The sequence below is a fragment of the Durio zibethinus genome, chromosome 2 (genome assembly GCF_047325235.1).
Source record: "Durio zibethinus cultivar Kanyao isolate XHJ-2024 chromosome 2, ASM4732523v1, whole genome shotgun sequence".
NCBI lineage: Eukaryota > Viridiplantae > Streptophyta > Magnoliopsida > Malvales > Malvaceae > Durio > Durio zibethinus.
The window spans coordinates 36,827,699-36,852,785 of NC_143163.1; the positions used below are offsets into that span (position 1 = coordinate 36,827,699).

Sequence of the window (25,087 nt, forward strand, 5' to 3'; positions counted from 1 at the left end):
AGTTAAAGAAAATGTTAAATTTATTAAAAAAGAAAGTTAGATCAAAGATAATATTTTGAGATGTGTTTCTATATTCAAGTGAATTAAATTTTTGAAGAGTAAAAGAGAAAACAAAGAAGGAAGTAGAAGAAAAAATAAAGAATAAAAAAGTGTTTAGGATTTGAAGTGTTCATGTCTGATTTAATTATCTCTTTATAATATAATATAAATAGTTAAAAAGCTAGCTTTGTCCCTTAAGTTATGATTGGTAGGAAAGAAAAAGATCTTAAATTATGTTTGATAGGAAAGAAAAAAAAAAGCATAACCACTTTTTTATTTTATAATTTTGTTATTAAATTATCAAATTTTCATCATCTTTTCTTTTTATCTTACTATGAGATAAAATTTTAAATGGATGTTTGGTTTATAAAAATTTTGAACTTTAAGAAAAAATACGATTTTTAAAAAAATGTGATATTCAAGATATTTTTTTACTTTTAAAATATCTCATGTTCAACTTCACTTGTTTGGTTTAGAAAATTAATATATATTAATTCTTTAATAATTATTATAATCTCATTGATATATATATATATATATGAACGAGTTTTCATTAATTTTTATTAATAATAAATACTTAAACAATAAGTAATATCTTTAGCAGCAAAAATTTTTTTTATTTGATTATTATTTTTTTTATAAAATATCATCAATTGAGGCTTTTGACACTTTTTTGAGTAATAAAAATTAATAGAGAAAATTGTTATAAAAAAAGATTAATTAATGTGTTTGTCACTTTTTTATATTATGAAAAAAATAATAAATGTTCATTTTACTTATTTATAAAATGATCATTGAAGACGTTTTTTATACAGAAAATATATTAAATAATTTTTTTATAAATAAATTAAAAGATTATTTAAGGTATTTTTGTTGAAAATTGTCTTAAATAATCTTTTTTTAATAAAGATTATTTAAAGTATTTTTTAATCAAAAATATCTTAAATAATCTTTATAAAAAAATAGAATTATTTAAAATATTTTTTAATAAAAAAACACCTTAAATAATCTTATTATATTTTTTAAAAAACTTAAATAGTCCTATTATATATTTTTAAAGAAATTATTTTAAAGTATTTTTTATTAAAAAATACATTGAAAAATCTTATTATATTAAAAAAAAATTATTTAAAACGTTTTTTTTTTTTAAAATGACTTAAATAATCAAGGAGTAGCTCTACGTAAAGGGCATGTGCAATGAGACCAAAGCCAAGTGTCAATACACTCCATATGGAAGGCATGGTTGCATTTTGGTAGCCATCTAAGCTTGCCCTCGGGCTCAAATTCACACAAGCAAACAACGCAATCAAATGGGTTCTTTACTCCTATGATGGCGTTGTAGTGAAAAACAGGGAGAGCGTCCATAAAAGATTGGTCAACACCATCATCATGGAGATGGAATAGCTGTTTCAACTGCTCTTGAAGAGCAATCACATTATCTATATCTTCTGGCTTTCTATTAGGAGGTCTCAAAAGAAATCTAACTAAAAGGTGAAACAAACCAGAAACAAAGAAAATGATAGCTAGGATTATAATAATGAGTAATATACTGGGATTAACCTTGTTATCCAAATTGAGACTATCAGATTGCAAATTTTGTGGTGGAGACAGTAATGGTGTTGATTGAGGGAGGTAATATGGCTGCTCTGAAGGAGAAAGCAACCTTCTTTGCTTTTATTTCATGGAAAATCCAGTCCATTGTTGTATCTGGAGAAAGATGGACAGAACTTACCAAGATTGAAACTTTAGGCTTTAATCATATGCTAGCAAGGATACCATCTGGGGCTACTAAAAAAATATATATATATCCCAGCCTTGATGACTATACAAATAGAAGAAAGAAAATTTAAGCTCAGTATGATGCGAGTTTGTCGGATTTGCAAGGCTTCTGGTTAAGATTTGATGGTTAACAATTGTTTCCTTCTACTGCATCAGATGCTGTAAGTCAAAAAGGAAGAGAGGAAGTGAAACAGAGGTAAGAGAAGACTTAAATATGATTTTAAGGCGTTTTAATTGGGAAAATACTGTAAATAATTGATGCAAAGATTATTTGAACGTGTAAAGAAAAAAAATGTCATATTTGATGATAAGTGTTTTTGAGAAAAAAAAAATCTTAAATAATCATCATTTATGATATTTTTTTAACCCAAACACTTTAAATAATGGATCATTTAATATATTTATTCGTGTTAAACATCATTAATTATAATATAAAAATTTTTTTAACAATAAAAATTTATAATTGAGTTGCACTTACTTTCAAATATGTATTTTTAAAAAATAATTATTATTTCATAAATTTTTGTTCAAATCAAATTTGAAAATTACGTAACTTTTTTTGAAATCTTAAAATATCACAAAAAAAAAAAAAATTTGGATTTTGGGATATTAAATATAGTTATAAATTTATCATTTTTTTTCATAATCGAATTATTCTTAATCAAATATAAAAATCAAATATTTACCATCAAAATTTTTAAAAAAAATTTATATATTCTTCCAAATCAAACGTTCTTTAAAATTAATAGACGAATGCTCATGATGCGACGAAACGATTTTAAGATTAAAACTACTTTTATATTAATAATTATTTTTTATTTTTCTATATATCCCATAAATGTTTAAAACAAGCTTTTCCACTTTGAATTAGAAGAAAAATTAACAATTAAACAAGTCACATCAGTTCGGGTAGAGTTATTCTGATTCAAAGAAATCTAAATTCAAATCATCTCTGAGTTTGAATCATTTAAAATTGAAAATCAAATAAATTTTTTCAAGTTGGGATCAATTTTTCCAGCACTAGTTTCAAATACAGTTCAATATAATGGATCACTTTTGGCAACTTTAATTGCAAATCAATAAAGGAGAGTGCGCTATTGGAGCACTGTTGGATGGCTACAAATCCTTTTTATTAAATTTTTAAATTATCGGTTGGAAAATGAATAATAAAACACTTCATTGAGAAGTTTAATGAAAAAGGTTTATAGAGACAGCAATAACAAGGGAAAAGCTTATGAAACAAAACCACGTCAACATCGTCAAGACTGCAATATCTTCAAGTCCATTACTCCAATCAATACAACTGAAATGGTGGAAGTGATGAAGCAAGTAATGAAACTAATGCATTGATAATGCTTCAAAGGCAGCAGGAGAACAGCATTCTATGAAATAAAACATCAACTATATCATACATGCTACAATATGCATTTCGAAAGATAACAAACTTCCTGCACTGAAATGGTCATGGTCACACTGGAATACATATATACATAGACAATGAAAACACAAGCAAAATCCATGAAAGACGAAAGGTCAGTACTGCTATAACACTCTCCATCTTAGTTTCCCCATACTTTCTCTACTGACCACAAAAAGTTAATCACAATTTTCCAACTACTATCTATGAGTGTTGTCCTAAATGCAAATAACATCCACATGCATGTCCTCAAATGTCAGTCACCTATGGAACTCCCACCAATTCACAATCATACACTAGTGTACAATCACCTTCATATTCACAAGGTTTTGCTGCTTTAATCGAGTGTAAATTTGTTGGAACTATAAACAGTAGCTCTTCCTGCAAAAAGAACATAATCAAATCTGCAGTTATTCAATTATGCCAAAAAAAAAAAACCTGTAATCAAAATGGAAATAATATAAGGTTCATAAAGATTTTGGTTCAAACCAGAAACTAGAATCTTTATAACGCAAGTACATCACACCATTTTCCCCAACTTCCAATTATACTCCAAACAAAAAACCTTTCAACAGATGTTCATATGCATCACTAATGTGTCAAAGAGAGTGAATAGCACATATCCAACCTCCTTCCCCTCCTAATAAATAAGAGGCCAATTAGGTCACACAATATGTGGAGCTACATGATACATACTTTCTAATTTCTATCTCAAGATCCACAGCAATGGGAGGAACTATAAACAGAAAAGATAAATGGTAGGCAAAACATACCAGTTGTGGCTTCTAAATTTAACTATGTGGTGGAGAGGCTAGCTCAGAACCACATACTGATGTGAATGTAGATGCTGTATCTTCCTTTGATATGGCAACAAAGTTCAGAGGCACAGTAGACAACCTTCTCATTTCCTTGAAGTAGCCATTTTGACGCCCTGAGTAAGATCGCGGTGTAAGTAGCTCAGGAGTTCCTCCACCCACTGAGTTCCGACGAGGTGTAGGAGTCATGGATCCATTACCATTTGCTTGATATCCATTTGGCTTTCTGAAGCTGTTATTTTTCCTTGGACTAGGTTTTGACCCATAAATGGCTTCTCTCTCCCTCAGGAGCAGATCTTGAATCTTCTTTTGGTCCTGTGAATCGGAAAAGAGGTTGTTAATGTATTATTTGTAGAGATAGATACATACATTCAATGTGAACCACTTGGAAATCGCATTCATCATATATTTGTATAGATACATACATTCAATGTGAAGCATTTGGAAATGGCATTCATCATATAAAAGATTACATTAAATAAGTTTAAAAGGAGAAGAGAAAAGAAAAAGAAAAGGATAAGGGACCATGGGCTACAGTTCAGAAACTAATCAATACTATTTACACAAGCAAAAGCATATCAAAATTACCCTGCATCTCTTCTTTTCCTCTTCTTTCTGTTTCCTTGTCAGTTTGTAGTCCTCCAGTATCGACACTAGTCGCACCTATATGTCATGTTTACAAAGAAGCTTATTCGGAAACAATTCCAAATGAACACGATTGTCTGAGCGAGTGTGTCAGTGTCAGTGTCTGTGCCTGTGGCAGTGTGTGCTCTAAAACAAGTTCACAGAAACTTAAGCTGCAGAGGAACTGCTGACCCCATCATACAGAAATAACATCTTTTTTTCTTCTTCCCAAGCTAGTGTTCTGTTGATCAGATTATCTACAATCCCTGCAAAGCGATACCGTATCAGCTCCAACAGTATTGCCACCGCCAATTCCATCAGAAAGAGGATCATCTAGGTGAGTAAATACCTGGAATTTTGGTTACAGTTATTCGAGCTTTTTCTGCACGTTTAAGGTTAATATGTGCACCTCTTCCAGCATTGTACCGGTTCTCATTCTGAAATTAAAAAAGAGAATTTAACAGGTAATGCTCTAACAATTTATATAGACAACGCAAATCAGAAATGCTGGTCAATGTGCTTGTATTTAGTTTGACTTCGGGATTAGTCTACAAGCTACATTGAAGAGAAAATCAAGAAAGAGTGCACAAATGATATATGCACAAACACCCCACACAAAGCTGAGCCCACTAAGCCCTCCTCTCAATTTATTCCAGCTTACTTGACTGTAGTCTTCAAGCCAATTTTCTTCTTCACATGCTAAAAGCCATCGGTCTATTCTATTCATTATTTCTTTTCGGCTCAGAGCTTCATCTTTAGCTTTAGTAATCTGTGCTTCAATGTTTGCTAGAAGTTCAGAAGAGTCTACTAGACCTGAACAACAACAGCAAAGTGTATCACTCTTCAGATTCAAAGAAAAATTTGTCTGAATGCGGAACACTGTGGCAAGGAAACAAGAGAGCCATACCAGAATTAATCAATGCATTAGATTTCTCAACAGCTGTACTTGCATCGGGTTCAATATGAGTCATTCTGCAAATATCTTCCAATTCTGATCTCCTTTTCATGACAAGTTCTTTCATCCTGCTAGCTTTCAGTTTAGTGAGCTTCTCCACTTCTGCTGATGCCTGTCAGAAGAGCCAAAAAAAATTGAGCGCCTACTTTTCATTATTTAACTAAAAATCAGATTCGTAACGTGGTCAAACCTGTTCAATCATCTCAGTTGAAAGAACTCCTGGTTCGGTAACTTCAGCTTCTGATAATCTAAGAACTGAAGTGGCCCTTGAAAAGACACTCTTCTCTGCTTGGGGTGAATCCATCAAGCTCCATAGTTCAAATAGTGCAGCTACAATATCCCTCAACTGCATTTTAAAAACAGGGTTTTACTTCAAATTTCACAAGAAAAATCAACTGAAAGCTAGACGGTATAGAATACCTTCTGGATTCGAATTCTTCTTTCCATTTTCAACTTGTTAATGATCTGTTCTAAACCTTCAAATGTGCAATTGCTAATATTTGTTGTCTGTTCCTGGTTTGTCCTCTGCAAGCTGGGATGCACATCACTTACAGCCTGGGCAAAATCCAACCCTAGTACCCCACAAAGCAAATGCACCTCATTTACGTATTCTAAAACCTTGTGAAGGCGATCAGACTGCAAAACAAAAGAGAATGCTTATATCATAAAAATCTTGAACAAGTCATAAAAATTTTATTGAAATCTATTCGAATTAAATATGCCAGTAATTTTCCAGAAAAGCATATGAACCATGCACCCATTTCTAGCCAATGCTTAATAGCCTTCATCTCTCATCTTAAAACTTGTTTAGGTATAGCTGTAATGTAATCACTCAATGCTAACTATTTAAATACATGTGAAAGAAAAAACAAAAAATATGCCAATACCAAAAAAGTAAAAAGTCAGCTTCATCTGTATTTAAGGTAAGCAATATGTTTGAAATAAGTTTATCTGAAAAAAATTAGAATTGCAGAGATTCCTAACTTCCTTGACAACTGTAGTTAAAGTCAAATTGAATAAACTGTGCCTATAATTATCGTAACTTTCTTAAATTACTAAAATTTTCAATGAACTAAGCAGATTATCTAACAAAAAACTGCAGAAAAACCAATCGATATACAGAGTGCAAGCATCCAGGAACTTCACATGCATACTTTCTCCTTCTGAAGAGTTTGAAGATGCGTCTGAAATTCAGTAAGCTTTCTTAAGGACAAGTCTTGGTCTTCCATAGTTAAACAGCTAATCATAGTATCACCGGGATAGTTGTAACCAGAAATTTCTCCACTGATCTTTTCAATTTGAGTCTTTATATCTGCAAATTGCTTTATTCTTTCCTCTTTCTTCATCCTCAGATCCTCAAGCAGTGGAGTGACAGATGCAAGTTTTTCTTTTAATGATGTCATCTTCTTCTGAGTCTGCATCTGTGAATAATAAAATAAAAACAAAATTAGAAAATGATACCACACAGGAAGTTGTATGAAATGACATGTAATATTCTTGATAATCAAATGCCAGGAAATTCTTCCTACCGGTGAATGAATATTGAGCGCCCCAAGTGTGGCCATAAGTGTTGCAACCTCCGCTTCCTTGGCTGCAACAGATTGATGTAGGCGTGCCTTGGCATTGGCAGCTTCCTCAACTTTCCGGCGGTAGACTTCTAAGCATTCTCTCTCCAATTCCAATAGCATACGGTCTCTATCAGCCTCGCTCTCACCAATGTCACTCCAGATTTGCTGCTCTCAGTACAAAAAGGAAAAACATTAGAGTTGAAATGTGCATTGAATTCTTTTTCAGGATAGAGACTATAAGCTTGCCAACTTCCACCCAAATTAGCTGACAAGAAAATTATGGTAAAACAATGTAAACATATAAAACCAATGACAAAATTAATACCAATTATGCACATAATTCACAGCTTATTTCCACTAAAAATTACAAAAAGTACAAAAAATAAAAAGGAAATTGAGGTAACGAACCTGTCAAAACTGAAATACCGAAATAATATAATAGGTGCATATTTATGTATAATTGTATATTTACTGGAAAAAGCCAGTTAATCTACAAATTCCATCAAGTTATTATACCAAAAAACTTCTTCTTTACCCTCATGAACACTGAAACAAACACATCAAAAACAGAGGAAATTTGACCAAGAAACAGTAATAAGCTAAAGTTTAAGAAATAAAGGGAGTGAAAAGAAAAACCAAACTAGTTTTCATTAAATTAAGAAATTCAGACAAGTCCTTGAAAGAAACCATTTCAAGAATCATTAAGAAAAATTCTTGCTACACAAAGGCTATTCTTTCTCTTCAGACACCCCAAAAGGACCTGAAGAGACCTTGAATTCATAGCTCTCTTACTTGGCCTATTATGATATATGAGTTAAATAAAGAGAATAATAATAGTTGCTTTTATCCTTAAACAAAGACATAAACTTTGTCAAACACCGATCATTGAAAGAAAAGGCCAGTTTCCAAACAAGAAATAAGAAACAAGAAAACTCATTTCCCTCCTTTCTTCTCCAAAGACCTTCCTTTGCATGGAACAAGAAGCTCAAAATACCAAAAGAGAGAGAGGCAAAGAGGACCTGCAGTTCTCTGAGCAATGCATTGCAGCTAGTGCTTGCACGGACACTGGAGGCCAAAGGACTCCCAATGGCCAACATTTCCACAGATACCACTCTCTAATTATTCAATACCAAAATTTAAAGTGAAAAAAGAAATACCGTTTAGTTACTTCCCAGAAGCAAAGTTCAAAAGAGGACCTACCAAAAAAAAAAAAAAAAAAAGAACTCAAAAGAAAGAAAAAGAAGGAAAGTGAGAGGGAAATAAGTAGATATGAAAAGTCAAAAGAGACACTGCTTAGGAACAAACAAACTCAGTCTTCCTTCAGATCTGAAATACTTAAAATGAAAACACCCAACAAACTCTGTTTCAATTTCCTTTTTCCCAAAACTCTTTCTCTTGAAAAAAAAAAAGCAAAACAAGAATAACACCCACCAAAAAGGATCTTTAAACAGAAGATAGATAAAGGTAAAGTTTTTCTCTTTTGGGGGTTCTTTCTTTTTCAAAATTTTTGGAGAAGAGAAGAGAAAACAGAGACAACAGTTTTTGCTAATAAAGAAAAGGAATTAAACTCTAAAAGGCACAACATAATCAGATAAAAATGGGTTTTGCTTAATTCTTCTAGGATTTGGGTCAAATGCTTCCAACATGGTTGGTTAAAAGAGATTATCAAAGAACAAGAAGAAGAATAAAAGATCTGTTCTTTTTCTTTTCTTCTTGCGTTTTGGGTCTGAAACTAAGAAACTCTTCGAGCTGAAAAACATTAAGTACACTGGAACAAAGAATCCAATATCTTATTTCACAAACATTAAATAATTTTATTATTTTATTGTTTTGTTGAAAATTAATGAAGGAAGGAACCGACAGGTGATCTAAACATACCGAATCTGAGAAAAAGATCGTGTACTACACTTCCAAATAACAAGTGGATTTGGTGCTCAAATGTAAGATGGCGCGTGGACTATAAGGGATGTTTGCATAAACTATTTTTGAGTGACTACTGACTCCAGTAGATGTTATGATTTGAGGTTTAACATGCAAAAACTATATAAACCGGATTTATATAGTGCATATTTTGTGGTAAATATAATTAAAATATAAAATTATTATATTATAATTTATGTTAACATATTAAATATAAAATTTATTTTTTATTTTTTTAAAGATATATAGAAGTAATTTAATTAAAATTTTAAATTATATTATTTTTAAATAATATCATTATAACATATTTAAAATTATTAAATTTAATATAAATTAATACAATTTATTAAAATAAAAAATAAATTAAGTCTTTTAGTAAAAAAAAAAATACTGGTCAAAAAAATTTTAAAACATTTATTTTTACATGGTACTGAATATTTATATTTTGTACTTTAATTTACAGCTGCAATTCTTTCACGCTTGTACGACTAATTTACAGCTACAATTCTTTCATGCTTGTACGAATAGTCTACTTTTTGCTTGGTTGGTAGAAGTAATGGTGGAATGACAATTGGCAACGTTATTAATTAAAGTTGCTTTTGCTTGATTTAAAAAAAAAAAAAAAAACTACTGAAAAGTTTATGGCTATGTACTTTGGTTGGTACTTGATACAGGTAGCTTGAGTTTACTTTATTATTACTTGCTTGTATTTTTGGGATTTTTTTGCATTAATGTCACGGTACTTTTTTTATAATTTTGTTGAGTGTGGGTATTTTTAAAATTATTATTATATTAAGTTTTTTTTTTCATATGTATTAAAATTCGTCAATGTAATTTAATTAAAGAATGCCAGAAGGACTTGTTAGTAAATTTATTATACAAATTTCAAGGTACTTTTTCAGCATATTTTTATTTTGTACATTTTATGCTATTTTCTATGATTTTTTTTTAAGGTATGACTACTTGCAAATATGGTGCTACAATCAATAATGTATTAAATAATAATTTTATAAATATTTATTTCATATAAATAATTGACAGATCGAAATATTCACTATTTTTACAATTTCAATAGTAATTATTACTATTTAGTTTTTTTTTTTAAAGAAGATAACAATCATTAAATCGAGCATCATTAAAATTACAATTTTAAACCTATTGGAAGATCAATATTCATTATTATGATTGTTATATGATTTATAGAAAATTCTAAAACCCATTAAAAGCTAAATTAATTAAGATCAGCCCATAAATTAATTCACTAATTACGGGAAATTTGATATGTAAAAAAAATTGAACTTAATTTAGAACCTGTACTTTATTTTTTTTTTATATGGAGAAAAGGATTTAACATAAACAAAAAGACAAAAACCTTAAATTCATGACATAAAATATTAATTAGATGAATTTATTAAAAAATTATTTCACCTCCCATGCTGCTTTCTATCATCCATTCTCATAGATTCTATATGTAATTTGTTTTGTTTTGATTTGATTTGGATAAGGTAAAGAATTTTCTAAAAAGAAAAAAACAAAACTACAGAAATAATGCATTGAGGACAAACAGAACACAGTTCTGAATTCTATGCCCACTTTGTGTTTTTAAGATTCCGAGGCTGATAAAAGAACACATTGCCTTCTAACTTTGTCCATGAGATGTTGTCTCATCTCTCATCTATAAAATTAATTCAAGATTTTAAATTTAGTTCAAAATTTGTGGAAATTTTTGGTGACAAGAACAAAATTCATGGATTTAGTTCTATTTTATTTTAGTTTTGATTTGTTTACTTATTTTTATTTATTTTATTAAATGAATTATATATCATGTGTACATATATTGAACATGACTCAGTTGAAATCACATTAATGTCATATTCTAATAAAATTACTCATAATACCTTATATAAAAGGTCTAAGGTTGTTTATTAACAAAATTACCCAATTCATACCATAGGATTTATAGTGAAAAATATCAATTGATTTAAGTTTAAAATCATATATGTATGACAAATATCTTGCTAGTTAAATTTGCGTTTAGTAAGCTTGGATCCAATTTTTTATTTTTCCAGAAGAAGAAGAAAATTACATAGTATGATTGACCTTTGAGCTGTATTTTAACAGAAAAAAAAAAGCATAATTAATTAAATTTAAAATTAAATTAATTTAATTTATATAATTATTTTAAAATTTAATATCTAATAAGTTTATTTTTAAATTTTAATATTTATAATTATTTTTTTATTTTAAAATTACGATTTTTTTTTTAAGTAGCATAGCTAGCCTCCAAAGACATTATAATAATTCTGTTGACCCGCAAATTGGACCAAAATAGACTATCATTTCTATGTTTGATTGAACTTTAATCTACCAACATTATTATCATTAATTTATCTCAGCAATCATATAATTATTGACATGGCCTCTTCTTGTTGGTTTGGTGGATTGGATTATTATTGCACATTCTTAATCCATTGGAAAATTAATCATAATATAAAATTAAAAAAACAACAATATTTCTTTCGAGAAATTAACTTGGAGAGAAGGACAAAGACAGGAAAAAAAATATAGCTGGCTTAGGGGAAAATAAGGGTGAGGGACCCTCAATGTCCATAGCAACAATTATGGGAAAAAAGGATCCCATCCTAACTGCATGATAAGGAAATTTCTCAAAAATTCATATGGTCCCCGTTTGTTATCCTTTCAAGTCCTCCTTTTCAATGGTAAAAACAAAAACACCTAAAGCAATTAAGCATCTAACACCTTTTTTTTTTTTTAATTTTTATAAAATTACATAAAACAATTGATTCGTGTTTCCATTTTTTTCTCAATTATAAGTACAAATTATAAACATAATCAAGAATTGCACCAATCACTTAATAATCAAATAAATTAACCAACTAATAAATTAAAATATAATTAAATAAATTTAGTGTAAAATTAAATCAAACTACGTATGGTAAAATTTAAATTTAAGATTTCAAAACTCTAAAGCTTTCTTCTTGCCTACAAACTAAGACCTTATAAGTAATTAAATTCTGGATTTTAAGTGTTAAATTATTGTTTTTCCTGGCAAATAATAATAAAAAAATCCTATCCCAACTTTTTTTAGTAAAAAAGAAAAGAAAAGAAAAGAAAAGTTATTGTGATAGATTATTAAATATTTTGGCATCTTTCTTTCTATATTAGCAGTTAGCAAAAGGAGGAGAATTATAGTTATCGTATATTTTCTAGTTCATGTATAATAATTTAAATTTCTTGAAAATTACTCAAATCCTCCATGTCCATGACCACCAGTACAATCCCTACTTATTTTCAGCATGTGTTTATAGTCACATGTCTCCTATAAAGACATTGGGACGGGAGGGTCCTTCAACCAAACTAAAAGACCAAGTTTGTCCTCAAAGTGAACTCATGAGAAGAAAAATGTTGGATAGGAATCCGACCAATGCTGCTTCAGAACGAAAACAAATGCTTATTCTCTTGCTAGTAGTGGGAAATTGAAAAAAAAAATTTGAAAAAGAAATTAAAATAAGATTAAAGAACAAACAATTCCATACTTCACGAGTAGTGATTTACTACTTCCACAAGGACAACTGTTGAACATTTTCCCAAGAAATTTACTGCTCACCATCACACAAATATACCCGAATTCTTCGGATTTTAACGTGACGCGATTTTATAATATTGATTTTTTTAATCGGATTTTTAATTGGATTGTTTTTTTTTTTTAAATATTGGAGTCGAATTTTAACATGCATCCATATTATTTTTTTTATTAAAATCTTATATCGAATTATTTTTATATATTTTAAAATATTTTTGTATTATATTTTAGGCCGTCAAATATAATTAGTAATGATATAACGAGAGTGACACGTGTTCTCTCAAGTAAATAACATGCAACCGAAAAGGCTTTAGTTCATGCCTAAGAATGTTTTTCTTATTCCAGCAAAATAAATATTCTCTTCTGTGAACAAAAAGAACAAACTTAAATGCAACAACAAACTACATTAAAATAGTCATATTCTCACAAATTAATCATATCAGACTCAACAATGAGATGTGAAAGTAGGCTGTAAACGAGCCGAGCCGAGTCGAATAGTGAAAAGTTCGAGCTTGAGCTCGACTCATAATTCAGGATTCGATACTCGGTTCGAGTTCAATTGAGTTTTATTTTTCGAGCTCGACTCTAGAATAATCGAACCGAATTTGAATTTTTTTCGAATAAAATTCGAATAGTTTATGAGTACTAATGTATCATTTATACCCCTATGCGAAATGGCCCACCTTCAAAAATACTACTTCACATAAAATGAAAGATGAATCTCCTTTGATGATGAATTGATGATCACAGTGTCTCTTAGTCACAGACATAAACCTAGTAAATCTACTTAAAAACATGACAAGTTAAGCAGTCATGAATTAATTTTGTAATCCAAGATATAACATGTAGAAAGAATTAAAATCCAAACAATTCACATTAACATCAAAACAAAAAAAAAGAAAAAAAAAAAAAAGAAACTTTAAGCCAAAGGAGCAAAACCTTCCAAAAAAAAAAACTCAGCAGGTGATAATGTACTGTGTAGGTATATATCAAAAATGTAGAAAATGTCAAATAGCTACAGCAAATTAAAGATGAAATTTTGGAGAAAGTGACAGAAAATTAGTAGTAAAAAAGTTTTGATGACAAAGTGATGGTGGCACCCATAGACATAAGCCACATCTAACCTTTGTTTCTAATAAACGGAGTCCATTGCAGAAAGGTGAAAATGAAAAACAAAAGCCTGACTATATGCATTTCTATCTAATATTAATAAATCAATAGGCCGTGTGCTAGAGCCGGCATATCATCAGGCCAGATATGAGTAGAAAAGCAGCTTTGACTTTTTGGTTTTAGAGAAATGAGGTCCCACAGTTTTCATGCTCCTACCCCAACTTTGCAGAATAATAGTAGCCTTTGTTCTAATGTAAATCATATAAACAAATCATTCATTAGATTATCAAGAAACTTGCATTAAAGAGATCATCAATCATCCAAATTTATCTATTGTCAGTTGAGTGGAGACATACCATAAAGCTGCTTTATCTGTAGAAATCTTTGGCTGGTAACGGGGTTCAAACACATGCTTCAAGATGTTCTTGACCCCTTCGCCAATGTCCTCTTCGGCTCTTCTTCATGTGATGACACAAACTTTACTGTAAGTGGGAGATTCTAACATATTTTTAAGATGAATTAAATCAAGCAATAATATCTTAGAAAAACAGGCTGGGAGCAGCAGTGATAACATAAAGACTACAGAAACACCAAAAAAAAAAAAAAGATAGCACATCAATAAAAGTAAAAGTAGAGTAAAGATCAAACAGCTTAACCGGTGTAGGAAGAAGATCAATCTCACTTGAAAGCAAAATAACTAAAAATGGGCAGTGGTGGGTCTAAGTGGGACCCTTTGTAATATGATTGTCCTCTTCATCACATAAGTTTAGTTCAGTTTTATGTCTCTTCTCTTTATCCAAAGACCAATAAAGATACAAAGAGACAGGCTGTGGGAAATGGGAATCCTACCTACTATTAATCTATCAGTCCAATAACCACATTAATTAAGGAGTCTCCCATTAGCCATTGTGTCCACACGTGTGATTCTCACGTTTAACATTTTTGGTCGCAAGAGATCATCCATATGTCATATTGCTTGCCATTGAAGAGGAAAAAGAGGGCGGGGGGGGACCTAAACAGAAGCTGCCAAAAAGTATACCTGCCTTGCAAATCAATGTATTGACAGAATGGGAAACATCATTTTAAAGAGTTATTAAGTTGGCCAAGTTTCTAGCCTTCAGGGTCTGGCTTGTTTTGGAATGTACTCATATTATTTGTTAATCAACATTTGATTAAAATAAATACGGATTCACTTCTGTTAAGTCATAATTTATAATAGTAATCTAAATCCTATCAAGATTATGTGTATTTCCTTGAATAGAATCATTAACAAAAAAACAGTTACCTCCAATAACAGGAAGAAAAAAAATTCTCGTTCATGATGAATCTCTTTGCCAATGGTGAATTTTTTATGTCAACTAAAATTACGCTCAATAGAAAATGTCAAATCCAAGGAAGAAAACCTAAACCGGGGTCCACAAACTCAATTTCTTGGATACAGCTTGCTTCCACCAAGGGTAGAGCCAAAAACACGAGATTGGTTGAAAGAAAAGGCACGGGGTTCACAAAAATACAAAACGTGGGAAAGAGAAATTAAGGGCTAGGTGTCGTACTGTCATTCTCTTCTAATAGTGACAATTAAACTTCAAAAAATTGATGATGACAAATATTTCATGCTGTACTAGTTGTATTATGGACCATGGAATCTGTTTCATTTTTGCTGTTTATGTACTAGTAGTAATACAAGGGGCTTACGATATGATATGGCCGGTGGTCAAGACTCAAGTGTCAGTCTTGATGGAATTGAGCAGTACATGATTGGAGTGATGTTGGATAAGTGCTATAGTTCAAACGGCAGCAGCAACATGTAAATCACTTACCCTTTCGGCTTATTAATCTGATGACACGAGTAGTCGTGTAGTGTCAATAACAATTTTTCATGTAAGTTGGAAACAACTAAGAGATGTTGAATCTGCCTTTGATCCTTCAATCTGAAGGGAAATTAAGTATGGACTAAAAATTAATCTTTAAGGTCCAAAAGCTTGGGTTTTATTATTATTATCTTCTTTTTATCTCCCTAATTTTTTAGAAAACGGACATCATGTCAACATTTTAGTAGCATAAGGACAGGGACATCACCTCAGAGAAATCTATGATTATAGCAGACACTGAGTTTCAACCTTCTAGTTTCCAGGAAGAGAGTGACAAAACAAGTTTTCAAATAATTCTACATTAATAACCATTTTAAAAATAGAAGCTTGAATAAGTCATTCTCTAAAAAATCCCTCATTTGGACACTAATTCAAAGTGTAGTAACGTGAAGATCTAATTGTTTGCAGTAATATGACTTCATATGACTCTTTCTTAGGCAAAAACATATAGATTTTCCTGAAAAAGTCTTTAGCATCTAGACTTAATTAATCTCTATAATGGATGTGATTTTGTTATCTAAAGCACTCTGAGAAGAGAAGATGGTCATAGACAACACTTTGCACATATACTCATAATCCTGAGATTGCCATCTACTTGCATATCATCCATCTTTACGGAATTCATAATGATGAATTGTTGGGAATGGGCTGGACTGAAGGATTTGGATTGAAATACAAAGTGGGTTTGTTAAGATAGTCTTTAGGCATGACATGTTTTAAAGCTTCACCCTCTTGTTGCAGGCTTGTTGGAAGAGCTGATTATGGGTCTAATGATGATCAATGTGCAAAGAGCTGTGCCGAGGAGTCACTAGATATATAATTTCATTCCCAAATCTGAAAGTCAATTGCTATTCTTTATATTCCTTCCTTTACTGCAGCATAGTTGTTACTACTTAGTCCTATTCAAGGCTATAATGAGATTTTCAATGAAGGCCAGTAGAGCAGCAGAAGCAAAAGATGTTGCTTCTTCAGTTGCAGAAGCTGCTAATGAGAGGTTGAAGGCAGAGAGAGAAGCCGTTGGTCTTAAAAGGAAAACTGCAGGTACAGGTGCTTTGATCTAATTTGAAAAATTATAGCAATTTGTAGCTGACATGATGAATTGAAAGAAAGACTTTTGATCAGTATCATTCATTCTTCATTATTTTTGTGTGTTTCAAAAGCATCAATAATTTTGGGAATTGGATATTATTAAACTGTGTTTTTCTCAAATGCCTCACTGGGGGAGTGTTATCTACTATATTTTATCTCTTTTACTTGATATGAAATTCTTTCATTGGTTCATTTTCATCAACCATTGAATAAGAACTTCTATGTACCATGACACATGCACAAGATTATTGCACCACTTGCCAATTTTTTAAACCATACCTATAAACTATGAATTAAAAATGAGGTGGTCCAATTAGCTGGACAAAATTAATTTGGTTGGGTTGTTGCTCTCCCACAGTTCCACAAAAATCCAATTGCTCACCAATGCCTCCATTCAAACTACTCAATTATTCTCATCTAGTTGATTTTTTTTTTCTTAGCTTGAAATCTTAAGCTACTCTAATCATTAGGAAGTTTTGATTAAATTAAATTGGTGGTTAACATAAACTGCATGGGGTTTAGCAAGCAACACCCCGGTTGGAAGCAAAAAGGAGCAATCAGATTTTGGACTCTAGTTGTTGGACCAAAACCAAACCTAATTTTTTTCATAATCTAATTGAAAATAAAAGAAAAGATAATTTGGACTTTTTCTCTGAGTTTTTTTTTTAAAAACTCACTGTACACTCATCATCAAATTTAAGTGCATCTATACCACAGAATTAAGAAGTTCTATCATACTCTCTGCTATCTAGTTTAATATGCATCAAGCAATTATACAAGAAGAGTGGTTTAATTTATATGTTTTTAAATTTGGAAGCTTGATCTTCCTTTACATAGAAAATCATCGGTAGATGATATCTCTAACTGGCTTGTAATTCTGTCAAACCTGTCTGATAAGAAAAAGCTTTGAACTTGTGTCAGTGAATGTAAAACCACAACTTTAGCTGTAAATATTGCTTTGACAGGCCTATGATCAGAGAAATTTTCTTCACTTCTGTTATATACATGTTGCTTTAATCCCGTCCCATACCAGATTATCCGATCACACCTGAATCACAAAGAAGAAATTTGTTGACGACTGAAATTCTTTGAGTTACTAAAAATGATCAGTATGTTGTTAATTACCATGCCGGGGCACGCTTCTTTTCTCCATTTTTGCTTTGATGAAAACATCCATAGTATACATCAGAATTCGGACGATATTTATAAGTAGGAGCAAATGAGATTGATCCTTCATGCCAACCTTTAAATTGTCCATTCATTAGCTCCATCCTTAGCTTCATTTGCATAAACAGTTTTATGCCAAAGTTCAGAATAAGAATCAATCTAGAAGAAGAATAATTAATGTTGGATATTGTATTTGTTGTGATATAATTACCTGATCATTTTCCAGCAGGGCATTCCATTCTCTTCCATCGACTAATGTTCGAACAGTTGATTCTGGCAATGAAATTCTATAATTCAGATCTCCAAGCAAAATTACCCGACTGCAAGGGAACCAGGTATGGTTAGCTGATATCACCAAGATATTCTCAGTATTAAGTTTACTAATTTAAACTACTGTTTATTAGTCTAAAAAGTAATTTTTTAACTTGCTGATTAATTAGAAGTCAACTTGATCATAAAACAAATAGATTTGATAAAAGACGGTTTACGAGTAAAGAAATCATCATTTTCAGTTGGTTTATCAAACCATTAATTTAGTTGGCCCACCAGATTAAAAATTGCTTTAAAAACTACAGAATTTAGAACTATATAAACCAAAGGTCACTGATAAAATAATTAAGAAACTATCTTAAATCTTTGGCGGCCACAAATCGAACAGGACAAATTCAAAGTCGGAAATTAGTAATCAAATAATGATGTTTAAGCTTTATAATTTATTGGATGTTCATGTCTTATTTGCATGATTTATAGTGTAAAGAAACATTGATTAAAGATGATGATTAATATTAATTAAATTATTACTCCATGTATCAGTAACGAAATTGTTTTGGACTGCTTCAAAAAAATTAATATATTGGTAATAAATTAACTAATTTTACATACTCATGGTCTAGGATCTTTCTTGGGAAATCGAGTGAAGGGCCTCTAGGAAAACTTGTTCTGGACAATATTTCGGAAACATTGGAGTTTCTAAGCTTTTCATCCCCTTCTCTACCCCCAGAAGCTAGATGACTGCACACAAAGCAGAAGCTTGTTTCATGTAACCGAAATCTAACTGATACTGAACCCTGCAAACCAACATTTTAGAAGGAGGGGATTAAGGAAAACAGATGAGATAAATTAATAACCCTCATGTAATTTATCCTGATACCAGTAGCCTTTAGAGATTGGTGTTCTATATTGTAATTAAAAAACTGTAGAAAGAAGTACTCGTTATAGACAACAGTCACTTTTCATTTTGGGATGAATAGTAAATGAAAGAAAGAAAGGTTGTTTGATAAATATATTTTCCACTTCAAGGAATATATATGGTTTGATTGATGATGATGATCACCTTATTTCCTAGGCAGCCCAGGATTCCACAGCCTATACATGAGACGCTAGGATACCGGATATAAGGACAAAGATAGCTTCGAACCCAAACTGAGATTAGTATCCCAACCATTTGCTTACTTATAATACACCGGAAGTCTTGCCCGGGGATCATGTTGTTTTCAATTGATGACTTTCCATCTTCATTGGAATGTTGGATTTTGCATGTTTTCCTGTTCAGAGCTTCTCTAATCAGGGAATTCCATTTCATGGAAATCTTGTCATTTTCTGACCCTAAAACGTTGGAAGCGCTAAGGGGTACAATTTCTTGAAACCTAGAAAGAAGAAAAGGAAAACGACAATGACATCATTGACTTGATCAAACCCTAAAACTTCAACTACTCTCCTTGTTTGCTTTCTATAATAATAATAATAATTTTACTGTTTGTGAATATTACCCTAGAACGTAGATGTCACAGGAGGTATTGCCTGTATCTAACAAATCCTCCATATCCAGATCTTCATGTGGTGCAACACCACCAACATTCCATGTACTAACAAAAATCCTGGGGAAGAAAAATGAGGAAAAAGGAAAGAAAGACATGGAAGGAAAAGCATAAATCTTATTATTATTATTATCATATATATATAAGTATAAAGAATATATATTAAAGTGTTGCTTACCTGTAGTTATGTGTATCCTTACGATGACTGAAAATGGTTTTGGAACTCAGGGATGAATGATCTAAGCTTGGAATTTCCAACAGGGTTTCTTTGCTGCTTGGAAAATCTGCAACGAAGTTGTTGCTTCCTAATCTCTTTCTAAGGATCTTGTTAGCTACTAATCTGGGCCACATAACCTGCAGGAAGCACCAAAAATAAGAGCTTTAATACTATATCAAAAGACAAAGAGATACTAGTATGCATGACATGGAGTACTGTTAGGAAAGAGAAAATGGTGAATTAAGCAGTACTGACTTCTTGGTGTCTTGGCATGGTGGAAAGAGAGGGAAATGGGAGCGTAGGAAAGCTGGTGATATAGGCAGAGGTGAAGGGGATGGGAAGAAAGGGTTGGATAGAGTATGCCAGAACAGATAAAAATGACAGATGATCATGCTGAGGAATTGAGAGAGAGACCTCTGCAAGTTGCGAGGGAAGGAGGTCTTCTTTAAAGAGTACTGACGTTATTGATGATGCGCCAATTACTTGCAATAAATTTAATTTCATTCAAAAAAGAGAGAGAGAGCAGAAAAACATGGGTCTTTTTGCAGGCATAAACTGTTGTATTTGCTGGGCTGATTGGGTGGATATCTTATGTTTTTTAGATTTGTTTGAAATGGAGCAAGTGGGGGAGGGTCCATAATAAAATACTGGTACTATAGGAAATAGAAAATGGAGTACAGTTAAACAGATGAGCTGCAAATGCCCAAGCTACAGGGAACCAAGCTTTTGCTTACATGGCAATAGGTAATTGGCTATTGATAACTCTAGATTGGGCATCTGCTTCCCATTTCCCAGGTTGTTTCTTTCTTCAATTTGCATGATATTCCTTTTTTTTTTTTTCTCTTTGATTGAATTACACGATGGGACATGACTCTTCGATGAAAGGTAACCCTATGCCATCACGTAAATCTCATCTCTCTCGATCCTTGAATTTGAACCAGGACCTTTTAAATTGAAGTTCCTTTTAAATCGAATATGAACCAGGCTTCGATAACAGGGATGCGAAGGAGTCACGTCAATCGTGAATTACTCGTGTTCTGTTCGGTTAATATTCAAGCTTAACTTGTTTATTATCAAACGGAGTTTAAGCTCGAGTTATTCAAAGAAGAAATCCAAGTCTACTACTGGTACTTTAATATCTGATTTGAGGGGTTTGTAAATTTAATTGAATTTTTATTTTTGAATATATTTTAATGTGTATGTAAATAATAAAAATTAATGTTTAATATTTATATTTATAATTTTATCAAGTTTAATTAAACCTATCAAACTAAATTTAAATTGTTTGAATAAATTATAAAATAATTTTGAATATAAAAAAAATAAAATCAAATTAAGTTTAAATCAAATTTGGAATCTCAAATTTTTTTTGGAAGAACCTCGAGCTTGAAGATAATGGATTCAATTTGATTGAATTACACCTTTAAGGAATAAATGTGCAGTATTCTGCTTCCTAACGTTTGGTTAATTTGTTTCAATTATTTCTTTCAATGCTAGTATAATTGATTTCTAAGTTCATTCATGGAAAACACCATTTATTGCAATCAGGCTGCATTGGGTCATTTATGGAGTTTTTCACCGCGAATCATAAAATATATTTATATAATTTTTTTTTTTAAATTGACACTGTTGGAAGCTAGCAATAAGATATAACTAATTATAGGGGGTAACAGTATGATGGAACTAAATTAATTGATATCATACGAAACATGATTAGATAATCAATTTTGCTTTTCATCAAATTTTTTTTTTTAATTTGGTTAGTTAGTAGGTACTCAAGTTTTGACCAGTTAATTGGAACCAATCCAATTAATTAAGATTTATAAAGATGAATATATATTTTTAATATTTTTAATTACAAGTTAATTGTATTTTAATATTTTTTCTAAAATTATAATTTAATTAAAAAAAACATCTTGTTCATATTGAAAATGAAATTCATGTGCAAATAAATTTGAATGGTACATCAATTCAATTGGTTTATTCGAAAATTGGACTAAAGCCAATTGGAACCAAATTAGGCCATTCGCTTATACATGTATTCGACTAAATCAAATTACATTTAGTTAAATACACAATTTAAAACCTATCCTGTATATGCTCCAATATATATGCATGTAATGTAGGAATATCAATCCGATGGACCTTTAATTTCAGCAATATAGGATCTAAATTTGTCTAATTTGGTTCAATATTAAAGGATAATTCGTAAAATACACTGTTACATAATCAGGTAGCTCAATATGTACTTGGCTAAGGGATCAAGTCAGAGCATAACTTTGAGACACCCGCAAAGCTGGTGCATACGCCAATTTCAGAACAAAGATTAAACAATCTTCAATGTAATTCTTGTTGTGTTATGGATATTATTATTTATAGAAAAAAAAAAAGAATATATGACCTAGGAATAGTAACTAACCTAATCCTGAAAATTAAGTTTGTATCCTTTTACATTATCACAATTTTTTTTTTCCAACTATCCTGATCCAAAGATATATATGGGGTATCCCATTGGCCAATATTCGAATGAGTATTTCATCAGTGGCAGGTACCATAACATATTTCTATAATATAACTTGCAAATTGGGTGGGATTTGATTGAGCAGTAATGGCAGCCACAAAAACCAAATCACCAATAGCTGGAGGATCTCTACAATTTGTTTATTTTATAAGACTTTTTTTTTTGTTATTGTAGATTTTAATTTAAGAAAATCAGGAGAAGATTCATGACTTTGAGTTAAATATCAAAAGTCTACCAATAACTAGAAATTATTTAATTTAATATGATTAATTTTTGTTATTATTATTGAGACATTGATAGTGAAGTTTTTTGGGGGTTTACTGGGTATTGTTGGTTAATCAGAAGCAATTATGATTGAAATTGCCTGATTATAGGCTTGGTCAAATAATTTAATTTTTAGAAAAGAAGAAGAAAGAGAGAAAGAAAGAAGGCATGTTAATATGTTTATAAATAAGTAGAGTTTTTTTTAGAGTTAGATATAACAAAAAGAAATAAAAGAGTTGTATGATTTTATAGAATAAACACTCCATATAAGACTAGAAGAGATTAAAATGATTTTTATGGGTGTGAATGTTTGAGTGAATTAGAGAAGAATGAGAGAGTTTACATAAATATGATATATTGATACATACAGATATATGTTTGTTTTTATTAAGAATACTCCATGCGATTAGAAGATAATGAGAGAATCTATAAATATTGATTATTAATGTTTGATTTGATGTTTATTTATAATTTTTTACAACTAATGGATCTTTTATCTCGTCCGTAGACGTAAACACTACAACACAAATGACATATATATTAGTCTCAAAACCTCAATTATTTGTCTCCAAATGATATAGAGGCAATCAATTTATCTGTCCTGGATACTTTAGTTGCAAAATATATATGTCTTTAAAAATTGTTTATAGTGTCTATCTATTTCTTCTTAATACTATTATTTAAAAGCAAATTTATTTGTCTTTTATTATTATCTTTAGAGACGCATACTAATGCCTCTGCTTTTAGATTTGGAAGCAATTAAAGTTGAACCTAAATTAGGATATTGTAGCAAAAAAATTTATAAGTAATTATAAATAGCAACAATTATCATACTATTATACAAATAATTTTGAGACTTTTGCATTTGCCTCTAAATATATTGTTCTTTATGTTAATTGTTATTGACCATATAAAAAGTATTACATGATTTGTACACACACACACACACACACACACACACACACACATATATATATATATAGCAAAACATTTTGTTTTAAACACTAACCAAATAAAATTTAACCAAACAAAAAGGAACATATACGAAAGTGAACAAGTAAAAAAGAAATTTAATTAATTAAAAAAACCACCATCATGGGTACAAAATACTTAAATTGTAATGTCTAATATGAGAAAAAAAAAAACAAATACAAAGTTTCAACATAGTGATTATTCAAAATTTCTACCTTTTTACATGTAGTAAATGCTCCATAACATTAACATAACTATATATTTCTAGGCATTCAACTTGATTTCATGATTGCAAGAGTTAATCTTCAATTTCAATCACCTATTTTTAAAAGCACAAATAAATAAAACTAGTATAAGTCAAATTATACTTCTTTATTATGTACTCCATATATATATATATATATATAATCAATTATCAAACTTCTATAATATATTTTTCTATTTTAAAGAAATTAATTAACAATTTAGCTTACCAAGCAAAAAGGCCATGCAATAATTGTTCTAAAAGCATCTCCAATCATTTTGTCACTTCCATATGGTCTTGCTAAAGGTTCATCCTTATCCAGAGGTACTTCAATAGTTATTTAAAAAAAATCAGGTTTTAATTGTGGCCTTTCCACTTGACTAATAGGATTCTTACTAATTATTATTCCTTTTGCTACATAATTTGTATGATCTTTAATTCTTTTCAACAAAACAAAGATTATTTCCTACATAATAAAATTTTCATTAAGTAAATAGGGTTAGTGATTAATATAATTTTAATAACTTTTTTTTATGAGAGTATCAAGAAATCAAACAATTAAAAGTATAAATATATTAGTTACCTAACTTGACTCTTAGGTCATTGATGTTAAGTGATTATAATGCTGTAAAATTACAATGGTAGAAAGAATTATGTAACAATGTCAATAAGGAATAATATATATGTATCCATTATTTAAGAAAAGAAAATACACAAAATATTAATAGAATATTTAATACTTAAATAAGAAATTATTCTCCAATAATTTCTAATGAGATTTATTCAATTGAAAGAATTATGCCCCAATATTAATAAAAATAATAATGAGGTATTACTAATTAAAAATATTCAACTAAAATATAAAAGAGGGAGGATTTAAGAGATCTTTCACTTTTAGTCATTGTAACAAGACAAACTTACAATTCCAACTGAAAAAATCCAATCTCCACCTGGCTCAAACTTTATAAGTCTAATTTAAAAACCATTGACCACTATAAGTAAACCTACCTTTTTTTTTCTCTCTCTCTCTCTCTTTGCTTTGATCTCAAACGTGTAAAAAAGAAATTATTTATTATTTCAATTAGCTGAGATTG

The 25,087-nt window shown here is 30.4% G+C and overlaps 2 protein-coding genes and 1 pseudogene across 7 annotated transcripts; all 3 read right to left on the reverse strand.

Moving 5' to 3' along the window:
• Positions 1–1,203: 1,203 nt before the first annotated feature.
• LOC149520179 (RING-H2 finger protein ATL13-like) lies at positions 1,204–1,738 on the reverse strand (annotated as a pseudogene).
• A 1,339-nt stretch (positions 1,739–3,077) lies between these two features.
• LOC111318139 (65-kDa microtubule-associated protein 6-like) lies at positions 3,078–9,193 on the reverse strand. Of its 6 annotated transcripts, none has more exons than XR_002693612.2 (13): positions 8,355–8,972; positions 7,159–7,362; positions 6,784–7,050; positions 6,050–6,265; positions 5,820–5,975; positions 5,582–5,741; positions 5,336–5,487; positions 5,024–5,111; positions 4,867–4,940; positions 4,639–4,713; positions 4,009–4,365; positions 3,725–3,875; positions 3,242–3,616 (listed from the first exon to the last, which is right to left on the reverse strand). XR_002693612.2 is itself a non-coding variant. In XM_089754817.1 (12 exons), exons 2-11 carry the CDS (start codon positions 7,315–7,317, stop codon positions 4,027–4,029), a joined length of 1,686 nt encoding a protein of 561 aa, XP_089610943.1. In that variant the 5' UTR covers positions 7,318–7,362; positions 9,076–9,193; the 3' UTR covers positions 3,078–3,616; positions 4,009–4,026. The 6 variants fall into 6 exon arrangements, 4 of the variants coding, with proteins under 4 accessions (XP_089610943.1, XP_089610938.1, XP_022776542.2 ...); XR_002693607.2 differs by having other exon boundaries at positions 8,217–8,972; XM_089754817.1 differs by lacking the exons at positions 3,725–3,875; positions 8,355–8,972 and adding an exon at positions 9,076–9,193 and having other exon boundaries at positions 3,078–3,616.
• Positions 9,194–17,595: 8,402 nt separating this feature from the next.
• On the reverse strand, positions 17,596–20,265 carry LOC111317715 (type IV inositol polyphosphate 5-phosphatase 9-like). Its single transcript, XM_022920134.2, has 8 exons — positions 20,248–20,265; positions 19,954–20,129; positions 19,728–19,835; positions 19,292–19,604; positions 18,841–19,025; positions 18,170–18,278; positions 17,917–18,068; positions 17,596–17,839 (listed from the first exon to the last, which is right to left on the reverse strand). The coding sequence occupies exons 1-8, from the start codon at positions 20,263–20,265 to the stop codon at positions 17,596–17,598; spliced, it is 1,305 nt and encodes a 434-aa protein (XP_022775869.2).
• Positions 20,266–25,087: the final 4,822 nt, after the last annotated feature.

Coding starts and splice junctions, on each gene's coding strand:
- LOC111317715 (XM_022920134.2), bottom strand. Junction 19,836..19,953: donor AAGGATACACATAACTACAG/GTAAGCAACACT, acceptor TTTCTTCCCCAG/GATTTTTGTTAGTACATGGA. Junction 18,279..18,840: donor AGAAAGATCCTAGACCATGA/GTATGTAAAATT, acceptor GTTCCCTTGCAG/TCGGGTAATTTTGCTTGGAG.
- LOC111318139 (XM_022920807.2), bottom strand. CDS start 8,294: ATGTTGGCCATTGGGAGTCCTTTGGCCTCCAGTGTCCGTGCAAGCACT. Junction 7,051..7,158: donor CGCTCAATATTCATTCACCG/GTAGGAAGAATT, acceptor TATTATTCACAG/ATGCAGACTCAGAAGAAGAT. Junction 5,488..5,581: donor TAATGCATTGATTAATTCTG/GTATGGCTCTCT, acceptor GTTGTTGTTCAG/GTCTAGTAGACTCTTCTGAA.